The 24,759-nt window shown below is 40.2% G+C and overlaps 2 protein-coding genes across 4 annotated transcripts; both read left to right on the top strand.

The window, feature by feature from the left end:
• The first annotated feature begins 132 nt into the window (after positions 1 to 132).
• LOC118426639 (C-type lectin domain family 4 member G-like) lies at positions 133 to 3,327 on the top strand. Of its 2 annotated transcripts, XM_035836145.1 has the most exons (5): positions 133 to 239; positions 1,100 to 1,555; positions 1,746 to 1,964; positions 2,245 to 2,314; positions 2,862 to 3,327. In XM_035836145.1, exons 1-5 carry the CDS (start codon positions 212 to 214, stop codon positions 3,052 to 3,054), a joined length of 966 nt encoding a protein of 321 aa, XP_035692038.1. In that variant the 5' UTR covers positions 133 to 211; the 3' UTR covers positions 3,055 to 3,327. The 2 variants fall into 2 exon arrangements, with proteins under 2 accessions (XP_035692038.1, XP_035692040.1); XM_035836147.1 differs by lacking the exon at positions 1,746 to 1,964.
• Positions 3,328 to 16,015: 12,688 nt separating this feature from the next.
• LOC118426615 (NXPE family member 3-like) lies at positions 16,016 to 23,323 on the top strand. Of its 2 annotated transcripts, none has more exons than XM_035836115.1 (5): positions 16,016 to 16,131; positions 19,464 to 19,603; positions 20,239 to 20,915; positions 21,581 to 21,639; positions 22,024 to 23,323. In XM_035836115.1, the coding sequence occupies exons 2-5, from the start codon at positions 19,532 to 19,534 to the stop codon at positions 22,797 to 22,799; spliced, it is 1,584 nt and encodes a 527-aa protein (XP_035692008.1). In that variant the 5' UTR covers positions 16,016 to 16,131; positions 19,464 to 19,531; the 3' UTR covers positions 22,800 to 23,323. The 2 variants fall into 2 exon arrangements, with proteins under 2 accessions (XP_035692008.1, XP_035692009.1); XM_035836116.1 differs by having other exon boundaries at positions 16,019 to 16,131; positions 19,464 to 19,539.
• The last annotated feature ends 1,436 nt before the right edge of the window (positions 23,324 to 24,759 follow it).

Below are 24,759 nucleotides of genomic sequence, written 5' to 3'. Positions count from 1 at the left end.
TGATATCCAATTTTACTGTAACGGTTGGAGTCATTTGATACGGTGTTTTTATGAGGTATTTTTTAGTATTTAGAAATAGAATATATCACAGACAGTCTTCTCTGTACATTTAAACTTATTATTTCTAGATCCATCATCATACGGTTGGGAGGATGGAGAAAATGCAATACAATGCCTTGATACTGACAAGATAGAGACTATAAAAGATGAGATGAATGCTAATATCCCGGACATGACAGGTATTCAATCCAACTTTTTATTTCGCGTGCACAAGATTATAAACAGAACGACATCGTACAAATAAATAGACACAGTATTAACTTTTTTGCCGCATAACGCATTAAGAACTTCCGCTAAAGCCAAAACTTACTATATACTTACCAATCACCGTGTACCAATAATTTTGCTAGCAACAATTTGTAATATTCAAAGTTCATGGCAACCGTTTTCTTGTCATATTATTTTTTTTACAAAATTTGCTTATCTACATTTTTATAATGTATCTTCCAGGTTTTCTTGCTAAATCCCATCTATCTTATAATTAATCATTCATGCATTTTCTATAATTTGATGACGGTATTGATAAAAAATTTCAAGATGGCAGACAATATTATCAGGTCAGGTATAGTTATTTCCCATGAAATTCGACACTACCTGGTATTTTAGCCACAACAACATTCAAATTAACATTTTAGTCTATCCGTTATCATCTTGGGGGAATTGTTTTCTAAAGCAAAGCATTTTTTGAAAATTCTACATGGCTTATACGAAATTGCGGGTCCCAACTGTTTGGTATGACGTCGTTCGTGACGCCAATTCGATGTCGCTGCTGTTGCTATTGAGTTCGAGCAAAATTTCATAGTGACTTCATATTGGATTTTGTTGATATCAAATTTGTTTCAGTTGCCCAACAGTTGCCCAACTTTATAATTTTCCGAAACTTTGGTGATCGACAATACGTAGACGTAGTGCTTGAGTTACGAGGACGGGGTATGTAACACACACACGCGTCCCATTATGCCCGGTCTGAAAAAAATAAGGTCAACGTTTCTATTCGCTTTAACAGAAAGTTTCCTCTATTTTATTTCTATTATTTGAGTTTGCGACGATTGTATGGCCCGTGAGACAAGCTGTGGGAATATCCGATGTGGTCTCCCCGATGACTACCGCTGTGGGCTGATCTATTCCCCCGGATACCCGACTGCATTCCCTCCTTCCGTCATCTGCCTGTGGACCATTGATGGTCCTCCTGGAAGCTACGTCACCCTTCTCCTGCTTGACGTTGATTTGCCCGGCAACTCTGGAGGCGTCTGCACAAGTCGTGTGCTGCAGATCAGAGATAGATTCCTAGCAGTAAGGTGGAACACAATACATGGGCTTTGTCGTGGTGAGGACGAACAGAAGCTCTATGTTTCCAGCTCAAATGACATGCAGTTGGCCATGCTGGCGACGAGTAACAGCGCTGAAATTGGCGGCACTCGCGGATTTATGGCAACGTTTAACATCAGCACTTTCATCCCCAGCCGCCAGGTGGATAAACTTCCTCATGATGCAGGTCTGATTTTTTTTTCAAATGTTCAAATTATCAGATACATTCCGACAGGCCTATCTGCTCTCGTGTAACAAGTATGGTATACTTTCATGATGTTTGATATTGAACTTGTCCGTGAATAGAAACCAGTAAAGTACCATTCTTTCCTTGAATGTTTTGACTGAAATCATATTTGATTTGATTTATGGACAAGGATTCATCTGTCCATGCGGTTGGCACTTGTTCCGCCGAAACTGCTACCAGACTTTCCGACACAACGTGCCGCTAAGCTGGGTTGAAGCAGACGTCAAGTGCCGCGAGTATGGCGCCAACTTAACCAGCATCGCACATCTCCAGGAAATGGAATTTCTCCATGTGCTTTTGGTCACCAACGTTGTAGTCAAACGTATCGCTGACCCGAAGCTTTTCATTGGTATGAAAATGAAACTTGTCTTCGTATCATTCGGGAACAAGCAAACTTTGTGTAACAATGTAACAAGATATCGCGTCGTAAGCTATATTCCCATAACATTAGCATTATTGCATAGGGATCAATACAACAACAACAATATCACATACAAAGAGAGAGGGATTGATATTACCCATTTTCATGCGATGCCATATCTCTGATATTGCGTTTTTCAGTATTTCCTCTTGGTCGATTGCTTTACAGTAGGAAGATGATTATGCTAGCTTTAATTTGTTTGTCCTAGGTCTTCACGATGTCATCAGGAACCGAACCTTCGTGTGGACAGATGGCAGTCCCGTGACGTTTACTGACTGGTAAGAAGTATGACGTCGGCCATAAATGCCTCGTTCAACTAACCTATTCTATTTTAACTGGTTATTTGTCTAAGCCGGTTCACGAAACACTTATAACCATGATTCTTTTGTAATGTATAAGTAGCGTATTCTTGGGAGAATGAAGAATAACAGTGCCTTTGTTCAATGTGTCAACCACTAGCATGTTGTGTACGTGTTGTAATTAAGCAATAATGTGTACAGTACTAGTATGATCTTACCGTAGTTTCGGGTCAAGACCTTATGTGTACATTCTCGCATGAGATGATTTTTATCTTCAAATTCAATTTTGGGAACAGTCCATTTTTGCATAAGAAGGAGGTTGGAGTAAATTTAGTTTAAAATGCGTTTTTGTCATTAAATATGATAGCACCATATATTTATGCTAGAAATTTATGCTAGTATTGTGGGAAGGTTAGACAATACCTAAACGGATTTCTGTGACATTCCTTTTTTGCAAACATGTTGGTATGCAATAGCACAATGAATGCCGTGAGAGAGCTGCAGTTGTTTAAATCTTTTACCTCAGGTCATTAATGGATCTGAGAACCGGATTCCCTCAACCAGACGGCGCCAAGCTTAACTACTGTGTTGCCATAGTGATGAAGAACGTCTGGGGAACTGACCAATGGTACGATGTGCCTTGCGATCAGCAAGACACGCGGTCCTTCATCTGCAAGCAGAAGGCAGAGCGGGTGACCCGTCCTGGGAACAATGGGTGAAAACACATGGTGTCTTGGGCAGGGAATTTCGTGTTTTGCATGACTTACGGAGAGGGTTTTGAGCTAGAAATTATGTCAAACGGCAATGAATATGTTATATCTTAACCGAAACTTAGCGTAAGATTCCGAGTGAAGCAGAGAACGTGAATATGGATAAGGCTTTACGCAGATGTTATATTAGTTAATCATGTTGGGAATATTGTATCGATCCATGTTTTTTTTTATTAGATTAAGTTATTAATAAAGGAAATATAATACATGTTTAAAATGCATGTGGTATTAATATTTTTTTTGCCATTTTTTCAAGATAAAGTTGTGGGAATGCGGAAAAAGTAAGCAATACAAAATTGATAAAGGCAAAATTAAAACGTACTATTTATGTGTCACTGACACTGAAAAACGTTTATAAAAGTACCAATGTTATGTCAATCTTCAACTGCAACCTCTTAGAAGTATGTACCTTCAGTGTAGAGCAACCATTACGAGAAATCATTTGTATCCGCCAAATAAGAATACCAGTTTGAGATGGAATAAATGCTTCAGTCATTATGTAACCTTACGTTATAACTTATTAACATATCTTTTCTGAAGTACCTCAGACTTCATGGGAACAAGTGCCATAACTGAAACTGTAAAAGATTTAATTACAGTCAAATCTGTATTAGCGGCCACCTATTCACATGCACAGCGACCACCTGACCATTGCAGTCACTTTTGGTCTGTCCCTTGGATTTTTCCCATTGACATGAGCATTAATAAACAGTCTATAGCGGCGACCTGACCATCACGATCAGAGCCACACGATTTCTGGTCCCGTAGATACAGAAACACTACCTATTGTGACCATACAGCGGCCATATGCCACTCAGCGCAAAGTTCAGAATCGTAGTTTGCAAGGATTTAGTGTTCTCCACAGGGTCATTTTAGCCTTAGTGGAACGTTCGCGTGCATTGAACGTTAGAGCGCAAGTTTTTATCAGCTAATTTACCGACATTAAGCATGGCAATATCGTTAGATTCGACTTTGGCAGGGTCAGTTTGGTTTTGAGACAATGTTACTTGGTGTAAAAGATAAGTGGGTACTGAAATCACGTGAAATTTATTGCCCGTCGTCAATTGATCAGCATTTTCTCTATTGTGGTCACCTGTGTTTTCTCTTTAGTGGTCACTGTACTGGTCACTCTAGTCCCGAGTGGCCGCTATAGACAGGTTTGCCTGTGTATGTGAATGTGTGATAACTATTGTAACACAGAAATTGAGAAATACATCTGTGATTAGAAAATATATGTCCACGATTTTATCAATCCTTCCTACAAACATCCAGGTCGGAATATAGGTCTTGTAAAACATCTTCTAAGACAAATGATCGTTATGTATTACGTCTGGTGGCATCATTGCACAAGTTTACACAACACACTTTTCCCCTTGGTTATTTGCACACGATATTAGATACTCGTGCTACATGATGTGTAATTTTTTAACCATTTGTATTTTTTTGTTATAATCTACAATAAATCAGAAGAACCACGGACGTTTGCCGTCTACACTGAATTCCTTATGTCGGGTCGTTCTTCTCTGCGGTCTTTCGGACTATTTATCACAGGTCAACGGTGGTAAAATTTGCGTTACACATTCGTTTTAAAAGCAACACAAATTCCAATAACTGTACTGTCATCTACGTCAATTTTCCGTCATCATTGCAAAAAAGTTTGAGTTGATGTATTTGAGGTTGCCCATTGGACAACATGACGTTGTAACGGGGTCTTATGCATTTGTTATTCCCAACGTACTAAATGTCCTATCTTTGAACTTTATTCTTTGCTTTTCAGACAACAGATGTCTTTAGCAACCAAACATTACATATAACAGCTACAGAAACATTATGATGAAAGGAAACAAATATGAGAGATAAGAGTTAAAACAACAATGATAAAAGAAAACAATATGACAAACAATAGTAAAATATTATATGAAATAATGACATATGTTTTTTTTCTTAAGAGATTCTCTTTCTTTCACAATTATAAACAAACATTTTACATTATTTGCACTACCATTGTACCTTTATTCAATCACATAGGCGCAAGCATAACGCATTTACATTCCCACTGGCTTTTTTGGGCTTGGGGATTGCTCCCCAGGGCTTTTTTTACTGGGGTGTTTTATCCCCCCCCCCCCTTGGATTTTCTATGATAGGGTTTCCGTCCTAGGATTTCTGTGCAGGGATCTCGTCCCTGGGTTTCTGTGCAGGGATGTCGTCCTGGGTTTCTGTGCAGGGATGTCGTCCCTGGGTTTCTCTGCAGGGATGTCGTCCCTGTGTTTCTGTGCAGGGATGTCGTCCCTGGGTTTCTGCGCAGGGATGTCGTCCCTGGGTTTCTGCGCAGGGATGTCGTCCCTGGGTTTCTGTGTAGGGATGTCGTCCCTGGGTTTCTGTGCAGGGATGTCGTCCCTGGGTTTTCTGTGCAGGGATGTCGTCCCTGGGTTTCTGTGCAGGGATGTCGTCCCTGGGTTTCTGTGTAGGGATGTCGTCCCTGGGTTTCTGTGTAGGGATGTCGTCCCTGGGTTTCTGTGTAGGGATGTCGTCCCTGGGTTTCTGTGCAGGTGTGTCGTCCCTGGGTTTCTGTGCAGGGATGTCGTCCCTGGGTTTCTGTGCAGGGTTTCCTTCCCTGTGGTTTCAATTTTTTTACAAATTTTACCCATTTAAAAAAAATGTTAACAAACATGCAACAAAAATAGAAGATGAAAGAATGAAAGTTCTATTTTTACCTTGTTTGATGTTGATATGTGTGTAATGCATTCCCCGAGGTACAATGAAAAGCTCCAGCATAGGCAACATATCCTCTCTGCTGAAATAGAATTGACAAGCGTAACAAATGCTACTGGGAACATTCCCCAACCCACACTAAAAATGCACTTTCTAGTTTTGATATTTGCTAGACTTAAGAATTTTCCTTTAATTAAAGAATTTTTTGTAGAAAAATTGATTGGTTCTTCTACTAAGAATATACTTTTTAGTCGAATGTTAGTGATCTAACACCTTCCTCACCTCCTTATTGCTTATATATATATATATATATATATATATATATATATATATATATATATATATACGTGTCTGCCACCATTAAGAATGGACTTGAACTTATTATACCATAGGATAAATGCACTAAAGCTGTGTTCCTACGTTCTAAATTGAACGTGTGTTACCATTGATTTGGTGATAGGAAAAACATGCAAAACATACAAGTATGTCTAAACTGACAGGAAGACACGAAAAGCGTAAAACATCTGTTTTTTTCGAGGAAATTCACAATCGTTGCAAATATTCCTAAACCGCTCGGCCACAGCAACGCAGCCAACGTACCACAGTTTTTTAGATACCCTCTCAAAACAACGGAGATGGGCTACCCTGGCTACATCAACAGATAAAGGATACCCTTTTAGCAAAATGATTTTGCCTGCAAGTAAATGTTTCAGTTTCAGTTTATTTATTTTACCAGCAGTAACACTCAGGTACATAACAACCTGTTTTTCAGGCAATGCTGGGTAAACAAAAATACAATTTAAAACTTTGCAATATTACAATAACACATACAATAGTGCATAACCACAAAACGACATATCAAAACTCACAATTTCACTTGTCATTTCCATCTAGACCTCACAGTTCCTTGATAAACTTAACCAGTCCCAGAGTCTTGCGGTGCTTCAGTGACAGTTTGTTCCACAGTAGGTGGCCAAAGGATTTTAAGCTTCCCTCGTAACACTTCAGGCTTGCTACGGGACAGTTTAACTGGTGAGGGTCCCAGTCAGCGAACATTTTAACAGCCGTGCGGGTGCGAGCTCTTATAGTTGGTGGTGACTTCCACCTGAACATGTCAGATATGTACAAAGGGGCTTTTCCTCGTACAGCATTGAAAACTGTGGCCAGACTGATTTTTTCCGCCCGATTTCTCAACGACACCAACCCCGCCTCCGCTATCAGTTTACCAACTGGGACATGATCCCGGAGTGTGTAGCCTGTAATCATCCTTGCAGCTCTAAACAGCAGCCTGTCGAGTTGCAGCATTTGTGTTTTCTTGCCCTGTACAATGCTTGGCAACCACGCCGCGCCACAGTAGTCCAAGTGCGACAACAACAAAGTTTGACACATAGTATGTAATATTTCTTTTGTTACGTAGGGTTTTGCACGTCTCATTGCACTGAGGCCACTGAATATTTTTTTCGTGATATTTGTTATGTGAGCTGACCACTGGAGCGATGGGTCTAGAGTGATGCCCAAATATTTGAAAGTGTTAACTTGCTCATAAATGTTAACACCGTCTGTGATCTGAACTGTTGTCCCAACATGTCTCAGCTTCTGAGGAACCCCGAATAGCATAGACTTTGTCTTGTCATGATGGAGAGAAAGTCTATTATCAATTAACCAGTCTGACACTCTCTTCATATCCTGGGAAACTGCCTCTTCACACTCTTTCATCGTGCCCGCCGAGTAATAGATTGCGGTGTCGTCTGCATACAAGTGTATTTTGCATTTTTTTAGAACCTGTGGCATGTCGTTGACATATAAACAAAACAGCAAGGGACCAAGTACGCTCCCCTGTGGTACCCCGCAGGTGACTGCAGCCATCTCTGAACATTGACTTTGCAGACTAGTGCATTGTGAGCGACCAGAGAGGTATGATGTAAACCATTTTGTTGCATCCCTATCGAAACCCAGTTTCTTGAGCTTACTCAACAGAATGGCATGATTCACAGTGTCAAATGCTTTGCGTAAGTCTAGGAAGAGAGCAACTGTGACCTGGCGACTATTATTGGCCGACCTAATATCCTCCACAATCTTCAAAACTGCAGAGGCAGTACTGTGGTTTCTCCGAAACCCACTTTGGTATACCGTGAGAAGGTTGTTCTGGGCCATGTAGCGTGATACTTGGTTACCAACGAGTTTTTCCAACACTTTGGATGTTACACTCAGTACAGAGACAGGACGGTAGTTGGCCACATTAGTTCATGTTGTCGCGGTGGTTTTGAGTCTTTGGTGAAGCTATGGTCGACTATTGTCAATAAGTTAACAGTAAGACAATGTCGCTATGGTCGAGACGAAAACACAACTATTGCTGTACAGTAATGACTAGGCACCCTCACACACAGCCAGTTTGAAATCACTAGTGACTGGTAAAGGGTACTAATGAAGAACAGAACGGACGCTTTCGGTCGTGCTGGCGTGAACAACTGTCACTTATCAAACCGCATCTACCCTCTTTATAATTACCACTTCTTAACTATGTATTCGACGTTCAAAGATCGCAGCGAAACCGCAAACATTTCTGCAGTCACAGTATCAAAACTTAACATATGATGTGGGATCAAGTTCTTTGGTCCTCCCTAAAAATTGCAGCATGTGGGAGAGCCAGTCTCTGTAACATCTTCCAACAGGTCATTTCCTTTACTTACCTTGTTGTTACTTTCTACTCTGCTCTTTACAACGGGCAGCTCATATCCAGAACGTTACAAAGAAGCTCCTCGCTGGCCTTAGTGCCCTAAGTCGTACGAAACACTTTGTCACCAAGAATATTTTACAAATAATGTGCAACACCTTTTTATACGATCATTTTGACTACTGTGGCTCAACCTGGCTCCCCTCGCTTGTGCACGGCAACAAGACAGGACTACGAAAATTGAACAGGTTACCAAACCGCGCCGCTAGGATGATTACTAACAAAACACTCAAGGATCATGTACCAACAGAAATCTTGTTAAATGATGCAGGTATGCAACCACTGGCAAACTGTATAGAATATAACACTCTGGTAACTGTATTCAAGTCAATGCACAAAACGGTACCTCCCTACCTATCACACATGTCCTTGTGGATGCCGCCTCCTGTCCTGAGAGTAAGAACGCGTTCTGCATTGAGTTATTCACAAGCTGTGACCCACACCTATTATACTTATCCCAGAGTAATGTGCAGTCGTTCAAAGGCAGCATACAGCACTATGGACCGACACTTTGGAGTAAACTTACCGTTGAACAGAGGAGATGCAGTACGGTAACGGAGTTCAAACGTGGACTGGAGGCACAATCGAAGAAAGACTGATTTCAATACTAGCGAATCTTACCCATAGATAGGAAGGTATGTAATCATTGCTGTTCTAATTTGTAATTATGCTATGTTTGTCGGGTTGAATGATTGTATAGTTTGGTGTACCCAGAATCTCATGAAAAACAGAGCTTTTGTCCTAACAGTGTATAACTGGCTCAATAAATAAAATGAGAAATGACGATTGAGTGGCCGTCCGTGGTGTTAATTAATGCATTGTTATGGTGGTTATTATGGCTCCCGGGTTCTGGACTTGTGCTGGTCTAAGCTCAAGCGGCGCCTGTTTGCCCTACGACAGCGGAAAAAGATTGGGACTGACCACACTCCAGCTGACGACTCTAACTTTTCATTCTAAGATAGACACTTACTATACTCATCCAAAGGTTAAACATCCCATTATAAGAGAACCTGTCAACTTAACCACGAAAAAAACAGTTTGTTGTACAAGTAAACACAGTAATGAAAACCCAGAACAGATGCCCTACGAAATGCAACAACAGCACGAAAGCAGAAAATGAAAAAAAAAAAAATAATTAAAAAAATCGGTTAGTGTTTCCCTATAAATTCGTAAGGGAAGAGAAGAAATGGTAGAAAAAAGAAACAGAATCTAAAATAACAACAGACTAAAACATTTGCGTAAATGCCTCACCACTGCCTTTGCAACCTCCTAGTTTATGAATCATATAAACTGGTAAACAAATAACTCAACAAACCTTTTGAATTGTATGAGGAAGGATGTCGCTAAGACAGAAGTACGAAAACGACGGCAAAGTCGCCAGTTTAAACATTCACTGCCAGTCACATACGACAGCAAAAAAAAAAAGCAAGCTGAAACCTTGTGTATTTTTGGATGATGAAAATTTCATTAAAGCAAGCTAGTCTAACGGCAAAATTTACCACGGAAAATGTAAGAAATGGCATTTCAGATAGTCCCGATTTCAAAATTTCGCCAAACCTCCCTTGTGACGACCCGCGTCTTCGGCGCAGGACAATATGTTGCGGGAGCATCGCTCTCAAAAATCTTAACTAATAAAAAATTTTACTATCGTACTAAGCTTAGTTTACAAGCAGAATGTGGCCCCCAAATGCAGGAAATGACGCTTCACACGGGCAAGATTTAAAAATTTTCTCCGGACCTCCAGAGCGATGACTTGCACCTCGGGCATTCACAACGGCAGTGTGAAAATTTGCGTGGGTCATCGCCCTCAAACATTTCTTTCTTTAACAAAAATGGCATTACATTTAGTATAATCTGTTAGAAAAAATTGTCCCTTAAAAACAAAAAAATGGCCTTTCAGAGGGTGCAGATTTCGAAATTTCTCAAGACCAACCTTGCGACAGCTCTCACCTTTAGTACTCGAAATCGTGAAAATATCGCCCTCGCTAAAACCATCTGTCTTCGAACAGAATTGCTATTAAACTTACCGTAATCTGGTAGTAAAATTTGCCCGTCAGAACGCAGAAAATGGCGTTTTAGAGGGTCACGATTTCAAATTTTCACGGGGGAGCATGCCCCCCGGACTCCACTAGGATTGCGCCTTCGGCGCTACATGTGAGGAAAGTTCGGTCAACAAAAGCTCCCCCCCCCCATATGAAATTTCCTCCCGCCGCCTTTGTACGATCATGGTGTGACACCCGTCGAGCTTTTCATACTCTTTCAAGAGGGACGGCGGAAGCGTTCAACGTGAAGTTCTGTCACAGGGAAAAGATGTCCCGGCCGACTTGACCTCCAAACCAGGACTACATGCGGAGTTGGCCCTAAACGTTCATGCTATATTTACCCTGGGCACAACAGCTAGAGTCGTGCTTGCTTCGGCAGCACATATTATACTAAAATTAGAACGATAAAGAGAAGATTATTATTAGCCCTGCGCAAAAAAAAAAGAAGGGGCGCAATGTTCTCTGATACCTGCTTCATGAAAAACGAAGAAAAAGTTCGAAAAAAGCCCAAAACTAGAATACCACGAACACATCCCTTCGTCAAATAATCATGCATTTATATTACTTCAGAGTATCTGCCCCAATAGCAAACGACTGCATGAACGTATGTTCCCCACAAATGCTACTAAACACATAAACTTCTTGTTGGCAAAGGTGACAGTAAAATTATGTACAATGTTGTGATACTTTCCAGCGCAACTTTTTATAGTGCTTTGTCAAAATCATGTAGTCTCTACCAGACTCCGGCCTGGCCGAATAGTAAACGACGATAGGGGACCGGACTTTGGCCAAGTGTCTATTGACATTTATCTCTGCTCACATATGTGACAAGTTTGAAAGTCCTATCATGCACTGCAGTTGATTTCTAAACTTTCCTCATTTATTATGCAAATTAATGATGATGATTTGCATTAGGTATGGCATCACTAAGGTTATCTACATTACCAAAAATCATGACGATCCGTCAACACATTAATATTTCCTCATTTATTATGTAAATGAGGTCATAATTTATATAATTAACATGTACTGACACTTCTCTCTAAAGTCCTATCATAGAATGCAGTAGATTTGTAAACTTTCCTTATTAATTATGGAAATTTGCTGTTAATTTGCACTCTGTAAGTCTTCACTTCATACCAAAAATCATGATGATCCGTCAATATGTTCATGTTTTCTTATTTATTAAATAAATTTGGTCGCCATTTGCATAATTGATATGTATCGGAAATCTCTCTTTCTCAGCTACGTATCTGGCAATTTTGAAAGTCCTATCATGGAATTCAGTGGATTTATGGACTTTCCTCATTAATTATGGAAACTAGCTGTTGATTTACATAATAAGTATTACATTATGTAAGTAATCACTTAGGCTATCTATCACTAAAAAATCACGACCACAGCATGTTCAGAACACGAGATGTCAAAAATTGAAGCTTAGCTGCAGTATCTAGGTAGCCGCTAGGGGGCCCAATATCGAACTCGGACTTCGTTTTCCTAACCCCTACCCACCTACTAAATAATATCAAGATCCACTCAATGCTTCTCGAGTTATGCATTCCAGAAACAAACGGACGCACACACTCGGCCCTCTACCGTCCTGGCGAAAAATGCTACGCCAACCATTTTCGAACTCGACCTTCCTTTTTTGCAACAGCTACTCAAAATATCATAAAAATTCATACACAGCTTATCGAGTTATATGCTGTTGGCATGGATTTATGAACTTTTCTAATTAATCATGCTAATTAGCTGTTTATTGGCATAACTAGTGTATCATTCTGTAAGTCATCACTCATTCTATCTACATACCGAAAATCATGATGATCCGTCAACACGTTCTCGAGTTATTCTCGTCCAATGTTTGAAAGGAAATCGGTGCCTGCAGTTCTAAAAAAAAGCCGCTAGTGGTCCAAACTCACAGCACTTACTCTCTGTCCCAAGGGCTATCTACCACTCAAAAATCATGACCACAGCATGTCCAGAACACGAGATATCAAAATTAAAGATTTTGCTGCAGTACCTTAGGGAGCCGCTAGGGGCCCTTTATCGAACTTGACCTTTGTTTTCCTGACCCCTACCCCCCCTACAAATATTATCAGGATCCATTCAAGGGTTCTCGAGTTGTGCTGCACACAAGAAAGCGGACGCACATATTCTGCCCGCTAGTCTACCGTCCTAACGGAATAAGGCTACGCCGATCATTTTCGAACACGACCTTCATTCCCGCAACCGCTACTCAAATACCAAATATCATTAATTAAAATCCATGCAAAACTTGTCGACTTACGTATTGTTGCCCTACATATAGGGACACAACATGAGGCCTTAACCGAAAATATAACCTTCTCGGCGACGGTAATAACGTCCAGAGCGCTCAGTGTGGCACTGCATTGGACCTACTCCCCAAGCAGTGGTTGGGTCCGACACACAGAGCAACTCGTCATGAAAAACGAAGAAAAAGGTCGCAAAAAAGAGAATTCGAAGTAATTAAATTAATTGCGACATTCTTTACAACTTTGCCGATCAACCTCTGCATTGAGAGTACTTGCACGTCAATTACTCTGTAGTACCTGTTCTCAGAAATAGAATCGTCTATTTTGTATCTCTAATCTTTTAAACTGTACTTTGAAATGGAACTTAAATCTTTTCAAACTGTACTCAGACTGATATGTACTAAAACGTTCCATGGAAAAATTTGGCCTTTACGAAATTTTCTTAACGATTTTTGGTGCGCGAAAAAACCAACCAGGCCCCAGCGACACCTACGGCCGGTATGGTACTGCACTTCAAAGTGGTGGGGGAATTGTTGTTCTCCAAGCAGAGGATGGGTCGAGGGATAGAAATGTCACTATACTCCTAGCCCAGCTCCACTATAATACTTTTGAAATTTAGTGTGTTTCTTCCCTATTTTCTTGTTTAGGTTTGCTAAAATTAATGAAAATTCACAAATTTTTGTGCCAAGTGGCATCACTTTTCCAGTCGGCATTGTCTGCAAAAACTTGTGAATGCATGGGCGATAATCAAAACAATAGTCGTTTTGCCACTTTACAACAAAGAAGTCACTATAACATATTTTACCTGTAGAATTTAATACCCTCTGTCATGCAATATGAACCCATTTTCCTGAAAGCGCAGCGCGTTGGTTCGTGTTATTTTTGCCCCCTACCCCCACTATACTAAAAGTTATTGGGAGAACCCTTCACTTACGAAGATTTCTGGAGAGCGAGTTTACAACATGACCAGCCTCGAGAAGCGCCACCTACATTTATGGGAAGTTCTAAATATAACTATACACAGTAGCTCCTGTGGACCAACCGGTCTAACTGGTACATCTTCCAAATTTCTTCAGTAACACATTTACATAACGATTAGGTCCTACCTGACACACAGCTTACATCTGTTTTCTCACTCACTCAGATAGTCGACGCTTTTTGAGATGTCTCGCTTTTCAAATTTTTTTTTCATATTGGTTGCTTGATTCATTTTATTTATCTTTTGTTCTGGTAAAGTCTAAAGTTTTAGATTAAATTGATCAAACGCCGTGCAAGCATGATTTATACTAAGGCCACGTTGACTTGATTATATGGATTACATTCTCTCGTAACTCCTAAAGTCATGCGAGTGCGCGAATAAAAAAAAAGTTTTGCAAAAAAAGAGGTCTGGAAAGTTGAACACATGACTAAAGACTGTATAGTTTACCAACAATTACGATGTGTAGGGACCAGTACATTGCTGTACGGGTACAGAACAGTCTTTTCGTCTTCTTGGACCGGTCCGAAAAAACAGACCTGCAAAATATCGGAACGAGTGGAACGGGGTTCACCAATAAGAAAATGGACACCCCAAGAAAGTAACAAGATTAAAGTCAGGAAGAGTTCATCGTCATTTGTACTACGTTTCTACAGTCAAGGGTACAGAGGCTTTGCTTTTTAAAACGCCAGTTGGAGTCGGATACTCCAACCAGCAAATTCCGTTGTAGCAAATTGACCGTAGTTTTGAGTATCGCCAATTCACAACTTGTCACAGACGATCAAGTCCAGATTCAGGTCCTGACCCAAAAATGATGCCCTGAACCGGACCTGTACCTGAAATTTTTGTCCAGGTACCCTCCTCTTTGACTTTTTATTTACTTTGGCATTGTACGACATTAGATATCTGTTTTCCAATACCTTTTTCTATTTCAATCTACAGCAAATACGTGCTCATTTTAGAGCTGCTTTGGAGAATTTACAGTATGGTTGAAAAGTTGAAACCATTTTTTTTTGCAAACAGCCAACAATTGATGCGCGCGTGGAAGTCATCCATATAATAAAATCAACCTAGCCTAAGCTGCACTATCTTTTAAAAAACATGGGCTCTGTCGTTCATTTTCTATGGAAAATGTCGTTTGAACAAATCGGAATACATCGGGTTGCAACGCCCTGCCTGGCACGCTTTTAAGCACCATTGAGTGCTTCCGTGCCAGGCAGGCGGCCTGCCCGCCCTAACCCGGGACCTCAAGCACATCCCCCTCCACCCCTCATCCCCTCAAGCACATCCCCCTCCATGCCTCATCCCCTCAAGCACATCCCCCTCCATGCCTCGTGTGGGGTTATTTTGGGGTACCAAGACAAGACAAGACACGACAAGGGTCGGGCTGTATTACCTTTTTAAAAAAATTCCATCAACATGAAAAACCCGATAGGGCCCGGTTTGAAAATGTAACCTTGCATCTGTTTGGACGCACATTCCTCTGGAATTACTGGCATGTGGCTACGATGCACCGACCGTGACAACAACTAGGGTAATGATGAAACTATTCTTAAATGCTGTCATCACTGGGCTGTGTAGCGTAGCGAAAGGCTAGTAATTACAGGGGAATGAACGATAATTAATGCAGTTGCAGGGTCGTTTAAACTACAGGCACAACCTGCCGAAAGTGCAAATACGTGCTGTCTACGTGCCAAAACTTGAGCAATCTTTGGGATCCGTAAGTGGTAAGTACCGCCTCCGTACGAATTCGTAGAGAATCCGACAGATTTTGGAGCACGTAGACAAGCCGTAGAACTTAACTTGCAGGCAAAATTTTGTGTGCCCTATATATCGGGCTGCGGATTCGCCCCCGTACGCGCCGGTACAGCCTGAACGTTTTTAGAAATACGCGGCGGACGTGGGCTTCCAAAAAAAGGTACGGACAACTTGCACGGGTTGTGCTCTTAGCTTTTAATTAGATAGTACACTATTGTGTAGACGTGCATGTCGCTTTTTTTGGCAAGCAATGTTTTATAGCTAATACGTAACTTTTCGATTTGATTCAATTTCTACGTCAGAGATTTGAAATGAGCCACCTGTTCCCCTAAGGCTTGATTGGTGGATAAATGAATGACAAACAAACAAAGCAGGATTCTTTGGAAAGTCCTTCGCTGGTGTGACGTCATCGGATGTACCCGTCTTTCCACTCAGACAAACTCATACTAAAATAGCACTCGGGTGTGGCACGGTTTACTTCGGAAGTTTCGATTGTTTTGAAGCGGTTAGTATTTCGACTAGTCAACGGTAAGTACACTTTTTATGTGATCGTATTTAATTCAGAAGTAAGGATACACATTTCAGCAGAATTGCGCTAATCGGTGAATATTTCGCCAAAATTTATTTCCAGTTCAATACCCACTGCTCTAGAACAAGCTTGTTTCGTGAAACAACAAAAACGACGCGACGCGTTTCTGTCCACGACAGACACTACCGTTTTCTTTAGTGCTCATAGCAGGATGACTGTAGTTCTATGAAATTTGACAAGCTTTAAGAATATTCGGTACATCTAACTATTGCTGCTGAGTAACACTGTCAGAAATTACATTGCACATTTTACCGACCGTTTCTTGGCTTATAGTAAGGGCGCACAATTCATGAATCTTATTGAAATCCTGTGTGTTGATTTCCAGAATCCTTGCCATTCAGTAATATCCGGTTTTCATAAATAAATTTGATTACGATGTTTGGGTTGTGGCAAGACCTATTAACATACGATATCCGCAACAAAACAAGAAATATACAGGTCATAACATAAGGTGCCTCCAACTGGCACTGGTAATAATATATATATCAGAAGTAACCTTTTAAGTTAACCTGCATTCTTGAATATGAAATATGTTGTTTAATTAAGGATACTATGGTTTAAAGTAGTATGCAGAGAAGACTGCTCGAAGTATTCGTACATTATCAAAGATTTTATTTTCAGAATTTACATGTATGTGATTCCGACACCTTTATCTTTTTTAAATAACATTTCGTGGGTAACATGCTATGATTTATCACATGCTAGAGATATTGTATTGTTACAGTTTTCGTACAGGTAAACGGTTAGAATATACATTATTAAACTTACTAGTATCTTGGTGTTTTGAGCATTGTAGTACTTCGTTTTGATTGGTTTAAGGTTTAAAAATTTTCTAACAAAATAAGTCACACAGCTGTTTGCAAATGACTTAAAGCCTCACCCTTACCCTTTATTTGATATAAAACTTACATTCAATGTAAATATTGGTAAGCGTAGCTCTGGTATAGGAAATGTTCACTGTGTGGAAGACCCGGGCACAATTATAGCGTGTCGACAGAAAGGCATTTGAATGCCTACTTGTCTTTTGACATCGTACGCACATAGATTCCAAATACCTCCATAGGATAACATGCTGAATCCCCTAATCTTAGCATGTCTTTGATATAGAGTTTGATGCTGAGTTAGATGATTAATAACACTTTGAGCGGGGTAGCTCTGGAACTTGAAACTCGGAGTTCATGAATAATCATGAGATTTTGTAAACATTTGCTTCTACGGCTACAAAACATGAGAAATAACTAGAGTTTAACATTCAAAATATTTCCATCTGTCATGTCATTGCCTGTAATACTATGTCTACGTAACAACGTACTTTGATGTCCACAAATTTGCCCATCCATTTATTTCCAAAGGTTGGCACTTTTCCGCTACATTTCGCTCCAATCTAAAATGAACCATTTTAATCGCGGATAAGTGTTTTGCTCTTTTAGCATTCGCCAGACGAACAAAGAAAGGTGATCAGACAATTTTACTCGCTTACACGTCAGACAACTTGCATGACCCTCGAGCAAAATCTCGACACAATGGAGTGACTATGCAGACAATGACTCTGCCTCAGGCACATGGGCTTCTTCTAACCAGAATCTTCTCCTGCTCTGATATACCTTTCTCACACGGCGGCCATGATAGATCTAAAAAGAGTTCAATGATTCAAACAAAAGAATGTACATCATAATTAGCAGTTAAACCAGTCTAGATAAAGGCACAAACAAAACAAACAAATCAATGATAGCATGGAAATTAGAAAATCGACCAACAAGAGACTGGATGCATGTCTCGGGTCTATGCTATCCTATATTGCTATATCTGTCGGCGAATATCACTTGTTATTATATTTATTATTTGATCTTATGTTGTGAAAATTTGTGTGGTTTGGGAAGAAAACTAAATGGGAGCTTATTTTAGAAACTAGTTTTGTCTGTTTGTATATCATTAACCTCGTCTTCAATCTATCATGGCCGCCGCGTTAGAAAGGTGTATATATATAGTTGGACTCTTGTGTATCCAATTTTCAAATATGACGCTATCCCAACAGCCATTGTCGACGATTTCGGAAAACTTTGGAGCCTGAATGTTAACAACTCGTGTCTTTAAAATTGTTAAAATATTATATCACCCTGTGTGAACCACCTGCTTTAGATTTTTGTACAAAGTTTAGCTGTCAAATAAGGTGGCACGATCCACGTTTCTGCAGGGTTGCGGGTGTTCCGGTTTATCAATCCTGGGGCTGGAGCGCACACCCATGTTTAATACTGGGAGCCTACTGCAAATACTTTCATTTTACATTTGCATGAATACACGCGGAGGCACCTTGCTTAGGCATGGATGCCACAGCTATGTTTCTATACGAGCCTAGGATTCAGGCCTAAAGAGACCTTCCTGTTCCTGACGGACCTCTCGGGTGGGAACACCGCCATCGGCCACTCCTGGTCAAATGACAACGTACGCAATCTCACGGAAGGAAATACTACTAGTACCTATCTTAGATTCTGCGACTTTGATAACTGGCACAGACACTGCTGATATATCCATATGTCAGAGAAACCGCGTACATGGTGTATTTTAATGCTATTTCTCAAATATCAATATGCCCCACAGTTTGGACAAAACAAACCGTGCTGTCATAAGTATGGTGTGTACACGCTTTGTGTTGAATTTGACGATGTGGGTGCAGAATAACATGTACATGTAGTTCTAAAATGCTAGAATCATATTTATCATTAAATATAGCTGCAAAGTGAAAAAAAAAAAAATCATCACAGGTTAAACACAGAGAAAAAGTTTCCTAAAGCCCCCTTTACAAATCAAGAATTTAGCTCGGCCGACTTGTCAGCGAGCTCTAAATGGATATTTTCGGCCGGAGGCATTTTTGCGATTAAGCGGGCCTAGGCCGATTTTTAGCAGCTCGGCCGTCGTTTGCGGGGCACTTGCAGCGATTGTTGAGCTCGCACAGCTCGTCAATGGGTTGTCTGTAGCTCGCTCGGAGCTTGTCCGAGCAATGGCCAAGATATATTCAATATATCGTAAAAGCAAAGTTAAGCTCGTGCTCATCATTACCTTCTGAAGAAGGATTTTTGCTTTGCGACCGAGGCCTAATGAATATTCACGGTATATGTAGAACTCTTTACTCAACTTTGTCAACGAGCTTGTGGCTATCGTTTGCAGCAGTACAATATAAAAAACATGAAAAATTAAATGACTTAAATATTATAAGTCAGAAGAAACAATCAGGGAAGGAGACCAAGTTTGTAAAAATTGATTTCTTTTGCAGGAGGTAACAGTCTCCAAAGTTCCTCACCTGACCTGACCTCACCGGTCCAAAGTTCCGGATCTTACAAAATGCAGAGGTATATGGCAGCAGCTTCCATTCTCTGTGCTTTCTCCTTGCTCGGCATGCTGTACTTACAAAAGGTGATTTCATTACCATTAAGAAGTGCGCGACTGTTTTATTGCATCTCAAGTTATTTAAAGTCTGTTTCACTATATTGCATGAACGCTGTATGTTATTTTAATTGACCACGTGTTGCCGTAAATGTAATTCTGTATAACCATCTCCATAGTGGTTCTGCAAGTCGTTTTTCTGCGCCATTCGTACCGTGTTTGCGTTACAATTTATTTATTTATATTTTATTTACAAAAGACTAATGAAAAAAGTTTATGCTTTTATCATGATGATTTCTTATGAGATACATGTAGTTTCGATGTAACTAGTAATGAGACGTGTATTTGAAACTGGTGAATATCAACTCCAACAAATATACATTTTATGGCTATGATGAATTTTGAAACAAAAATCTGAACGGAAACAAACTAGTACGTAGTACGTAGATATCCGGGTAATAACAAACGCCAAATAGCAGTTACGTATTATTTTAAATATGATTTTGTGTCTAGTTGTTTCCAAAAGTAAATAAACAAATAATCGTATCTTAATTAAAGCTAAAACTGTGTGGTTAACGTTCTCAGATGGTTTATTTGTCACCGTTCCTCTGTGAAAACATCTCGATAGTTACACAAAATCTTTAACCTTTCTTAACCTTTTTCAGCTTTCTGTCGTTACTACCCCCGAGACCAACATTATGTCAAAGACCTTCAGGCTATCGTCATGGCGTCAACCGAATGGTTCCATTGACTTTGAAATGATCACCAAATCCGAAAACTTCGTGATTAGCGTGGTAAAGCCTCGGCCTGTGCACAGAGTCGGGAAACAGCTGTCAATCAAAATCGTTGCCATGGATTCAAGAGGGCGACCGAAGTCGTACGGAGGAGATTTCATTCGTACGAAGCTGTACAGCCGATCACCAGTGGAGGCTTCTACCGCCGGAAGAGTCACCGATCACGGGGATGGAACTTACACAGCAACGTTCTTCCTGAGCTTTCCAGGAACACTTTCTGTGTCAGTCAAGTTGGTACATCCGAGCGAAGCAGTGCAGGCCCTGAAGAAATTTCGAGACGGTTCCATAGTCAGGCGTGTCATGGTGTGCGGATTCCAGGAGAAAACCAACGTTACTGAGTGGATGTTTTGTTCTAATACTCCTAACAAGAGCCTAAATCTTCGTGATGTGTGTGACTTTTCCAGACCGCTTGTCAATGTAACATTTTACTGCGATCGTCCGAGATTTAGCCCGTGTGATTCCTTCGTTGGTTGCCACCGTGACCACAGCAGCACCTTGGCGATGCACGATAAGATGGCTACGGCAGATGAGAAGAAACTGTTTCCAAGGTGATGCAATATTTACTTTGTTTTACTTGAACGTTCTATATATCAAATATTTCCAGTACATGGGACCCCGCCTTGCACCACAAAGGACAATAGTTTTTTCCTATGGTGTTGTCTGACCATAGGAACTATCCTAACATGATTTACATTTGTGTAACCTTTTGCATATGATCCTAACGATTTAGTGGTTAAACCGGTTTTTCTAGTTAGCTGTACTGGCATTTAATTGTTCTGACTAGTTCATTCTGCTTTTGCTGAAGAAGAGTGATGGATGTCACTCGAAACGTCCGGAAGTAACTATCCGTTTGTATCCAGTTGTAGAGATTGAATTGTATTTTAATATTGCTTACCTGGATGTCTAACCTTCATAAACGTATATATCAAATATTTAAGTGAGGCTTTGTCTGTGCTTTACGTGGCATCAATGAGTTAGCTGTTCACCTTTGCAAATGAAACATGGCAAAGAGAATTACTACACTAATAATTACAATTTTTATACAACTTGGAATTGCTATCAATGTTTTATTGACTGTTGACCACCTTTCACTTCACCAGGGAAGGAATTGCTTAACAATCAGCGCTTGTGTCCTTTTTTTCACTGCCGATAGGTGTCGCTTCTTTGTGAAGTAATACCATTAACCATAACGTTGTTTCATTCCACATTACAGGGATCGAGATTTGCTGGAAGATTTGCCTCGCAATATGAGCATCCGAGTGAAAGGCAAGCGTAAGTATCTATACGTAAGTGTTCAAAACATATTTTACCTTGAAGTAGGATTGAGGACTGGTACAATATCGTTTTTTTCTTGGACCGGTCGGGGAAAAAGTGAAAAAGTCGATGGACTGGATTTCGGACTGGTTGGAAAATATAATAAACACACTATATAGCAGGCGTCCACACGTTTTTGGGGCTTGCCGGTCAAAGAAACGTATTACAAAGTTTCTACAATCAGTGTTACTATTCAAGTTTCTACAGTCAAACGTACATATGTAGTTAGCCTGATAGTATTTGGTGAGAATGTGATGTTGATTATGCCCACCGCCAAATTATCATTTTAGGTGACTTTGAATTGTAATTTCTTCTCTTCTTGCTGTTTTTCCTTGTTTTAAGGTCTTTTACGGAAAGTTCGCGGAAAGCCGCTGCCACTCTGCGCCCCGCGCCTGCCGCAGACAGCTTCAGAAGGATATTGGTTCAATGGGAATTGGACTTCACTGAGGTGTAAGGCAGGAAAATTTCGTACCGTCGAATCCGTCACCGAATGTCTGCGAAACAAAACATTGTTCTTCCGCGGAGATTCCACAATCAGGCAGTGGTTTCGTTATCTGATGTTATTCCTGAAGTTACAGCAACATGGTCGTGGGTCACAACCGGTATATGCAATTGACGAAAAGAATAACATCAAATTCCATTTCCTATTTCACAACTACCCGCGAAACCAAATGCCATTGATGGACGGAAAAGATATGGGTTATGTGGCCGAAGAAATTGATGGCATTGTTGGTGGGAAGGATGTTGTTATTCTTATTAGTTTATGGGCCCATTTTTCGGCTGAGCCGATTCAGACGTTTCGGTCACGACTTTATGGCATTCGGCATGCTATAGAACGTTTGCATAGTCGACATCCAGAAACTAAAATAATCTGGAGATCACCTAACACCGGCCACCACCAGCAGTTTCAACACTTTGTAGAAAACGGTGATTGGTATGCGTTTCAGTTGTTGCCTGTAGTCTACGAAATCCTCGGAGATCTGAACATCTCCATTATAAACGTGTGGGAGATGTCCGAGTCTATGTGGCACAATGATGATATGCATCCGCCTGATGATGTCATCAAAAACCATGTTGACATGTTACTTTCTTACATCTGTCCATTCAACAATGGCTAAGCATTTTAATATCAATATTGTAAATATAGGAACGATGTTTTCGAAAACAAGTTTTCATTGGAAGAACACCATCTTGGTACATGTCTGTATGGTGCAATGATGTTATAACCACCTTAGGCCTGCAGGAATGCCGGTATTCAGAAATATAGTAAGTATAATTATACTAAATATAATGATTTATATCCTGGATTGTCGAATTCATTCACTGTACACCTTAAACATGTCTAATACTTTCATGACCAATTTAAATATAGACCTCCAGCCATAAGGCTGACTTTTAAGGAATTAATTAAAGTACTAGATATACAAGTGCTAGAGAGAGGGATGAGAGGGAGTGGAGGAAGAAAATGTAACTTACGTTTTACTCGACAAAGACGCACATGTAATAATGTAATAACGATACAAATGCTGCAGCTAAAAACATATCTTTTGAAAATTCCTTTTTTGTGGTAGCGTTAGATGCATGACAGAATTTTTTTACCATCTATGTTGATGAAATAAATTCAAAACAAAACACGGGAAAATTTGGTGTAATGGTGCATTTTATTATGGGTCCCTTTTAAGACCCTATTTGTATAATTTACAATTGAGCGAAAAGGTCTCGGAAACAGCTTTAATCAGGGATAGTTCTACAACAGATACAGGCGGATATAGGCAGATCCAACTTGGATCCGTATCACTATAAAAAGTTTAGGATTTCCAGATATCCAGAATGTTTGGATCCAAAATTGAGAGCTTCAGCGGATGCTAAACTTTAAAAGATATTTCTAACGACATGCAAATATTTACTTGCAACCTTCATGTGTGTTAAACGTGTAATGAGTAATGTTTTTTTTAACGATATTCACAGTTTTTTTTTAAACATGCAAGGGGTAAGGTTTAATCTAACAAACTAATTGATATCTAATATTTCAGATAAGTTGGAATACATCTGTCTATGTGCGCGATTAGCAATAAGGCAGTTTGGTCGCCGACATTGTTTTTGAAAAAAAAAGGAATTCATCGATGCGATCTACATTAATCAAGTTAGCATGGCCTGTCCGCTGTTGGGAATTCTACAGTACGGTACATGTTATGGATAAAAAGCGCCACCCAGCATCCTTTACTATTAAAGCAATTGCCGTTCAACTAAGAAGTTTTGCACCCATGAATCAAAAGTGTCACCTAGCAATCCATACCAGAACTGCAATATCGACCGTGATAGAAGCTTTGTGTTGACGGCACAAAAGCGCGACTTGGCTAGAACTTATTATGCCTACGCCCAGTCTGAATGCAATTTGTTTTATGAAGACTTTAAAAATGCACGTATTCTGTACCGACGATACAAAATCTGCTCGTGAGCTTACATTTAGTTCGACAAGATGAAGTCCCACACCCTCGTAAATGTTGACGGACACTAAAACTCAATATCAGAGATCCCATCTGATATTCTGATTTCATAACCCAAACGTTCTCCCAAGGCCCGCCTAAGCAAAGTCTGATATGCGGCGAGGATGAGTGAGTGAGTCTTCCCAAGGGAAAATCTAGATTTGCGTAGGCAAACCAATAAATAATTTGCCTCTATTTATTTTCATATTTGTGACTTCACCTGCATCTGTGACTGCACCAACTTTCGGAGAATGGAAAAACGTGAATTTAGCATCCACGTCCCCGCCAAATCAGCCTACAGAATCAAGGGTGCCTAAGCATCTGCACGAAACTTTTGAAATTCTTACAAGTATTAGGCGATACAGACAAATCACTATCACGCAAAAATTCAAGGATCTTATGAAAATCGCTCGAATCTTATGTGATATGCACGAGCCTTACGAGATTTGCACAGACCTTATGCAAAACGGCAGCTGTCGCCGCTACGTAGGGAGAGGCCATGATTTAAAGCGTTTCTACCCGTGATATTTATATTTCAAGCCACTAAGACCTATTTGATAGCCTGTGAGCTACTGTTTTCTTTCATTTCGGC

Source organism: Branchiostoma floridae, chromosome 11 (assembly GCF_000003815.2).
Source record: "Branchiostoma floridae strain S238N-H82 chromosome 11, Bfl_VNyyK, whole genome shotgun sequence".
Lineage (NCBI taxonomy): Eukaryota > Metazoa > Chordata > Leptocardii > Amphioxiformes > Branchiostomatidae > Branchiostoma > Branchiostoma floridae.
Note: the sequence above shows the minus strand (reverse complement) of the source record. Positions and strands in the feature narration are given on the sequence as shown.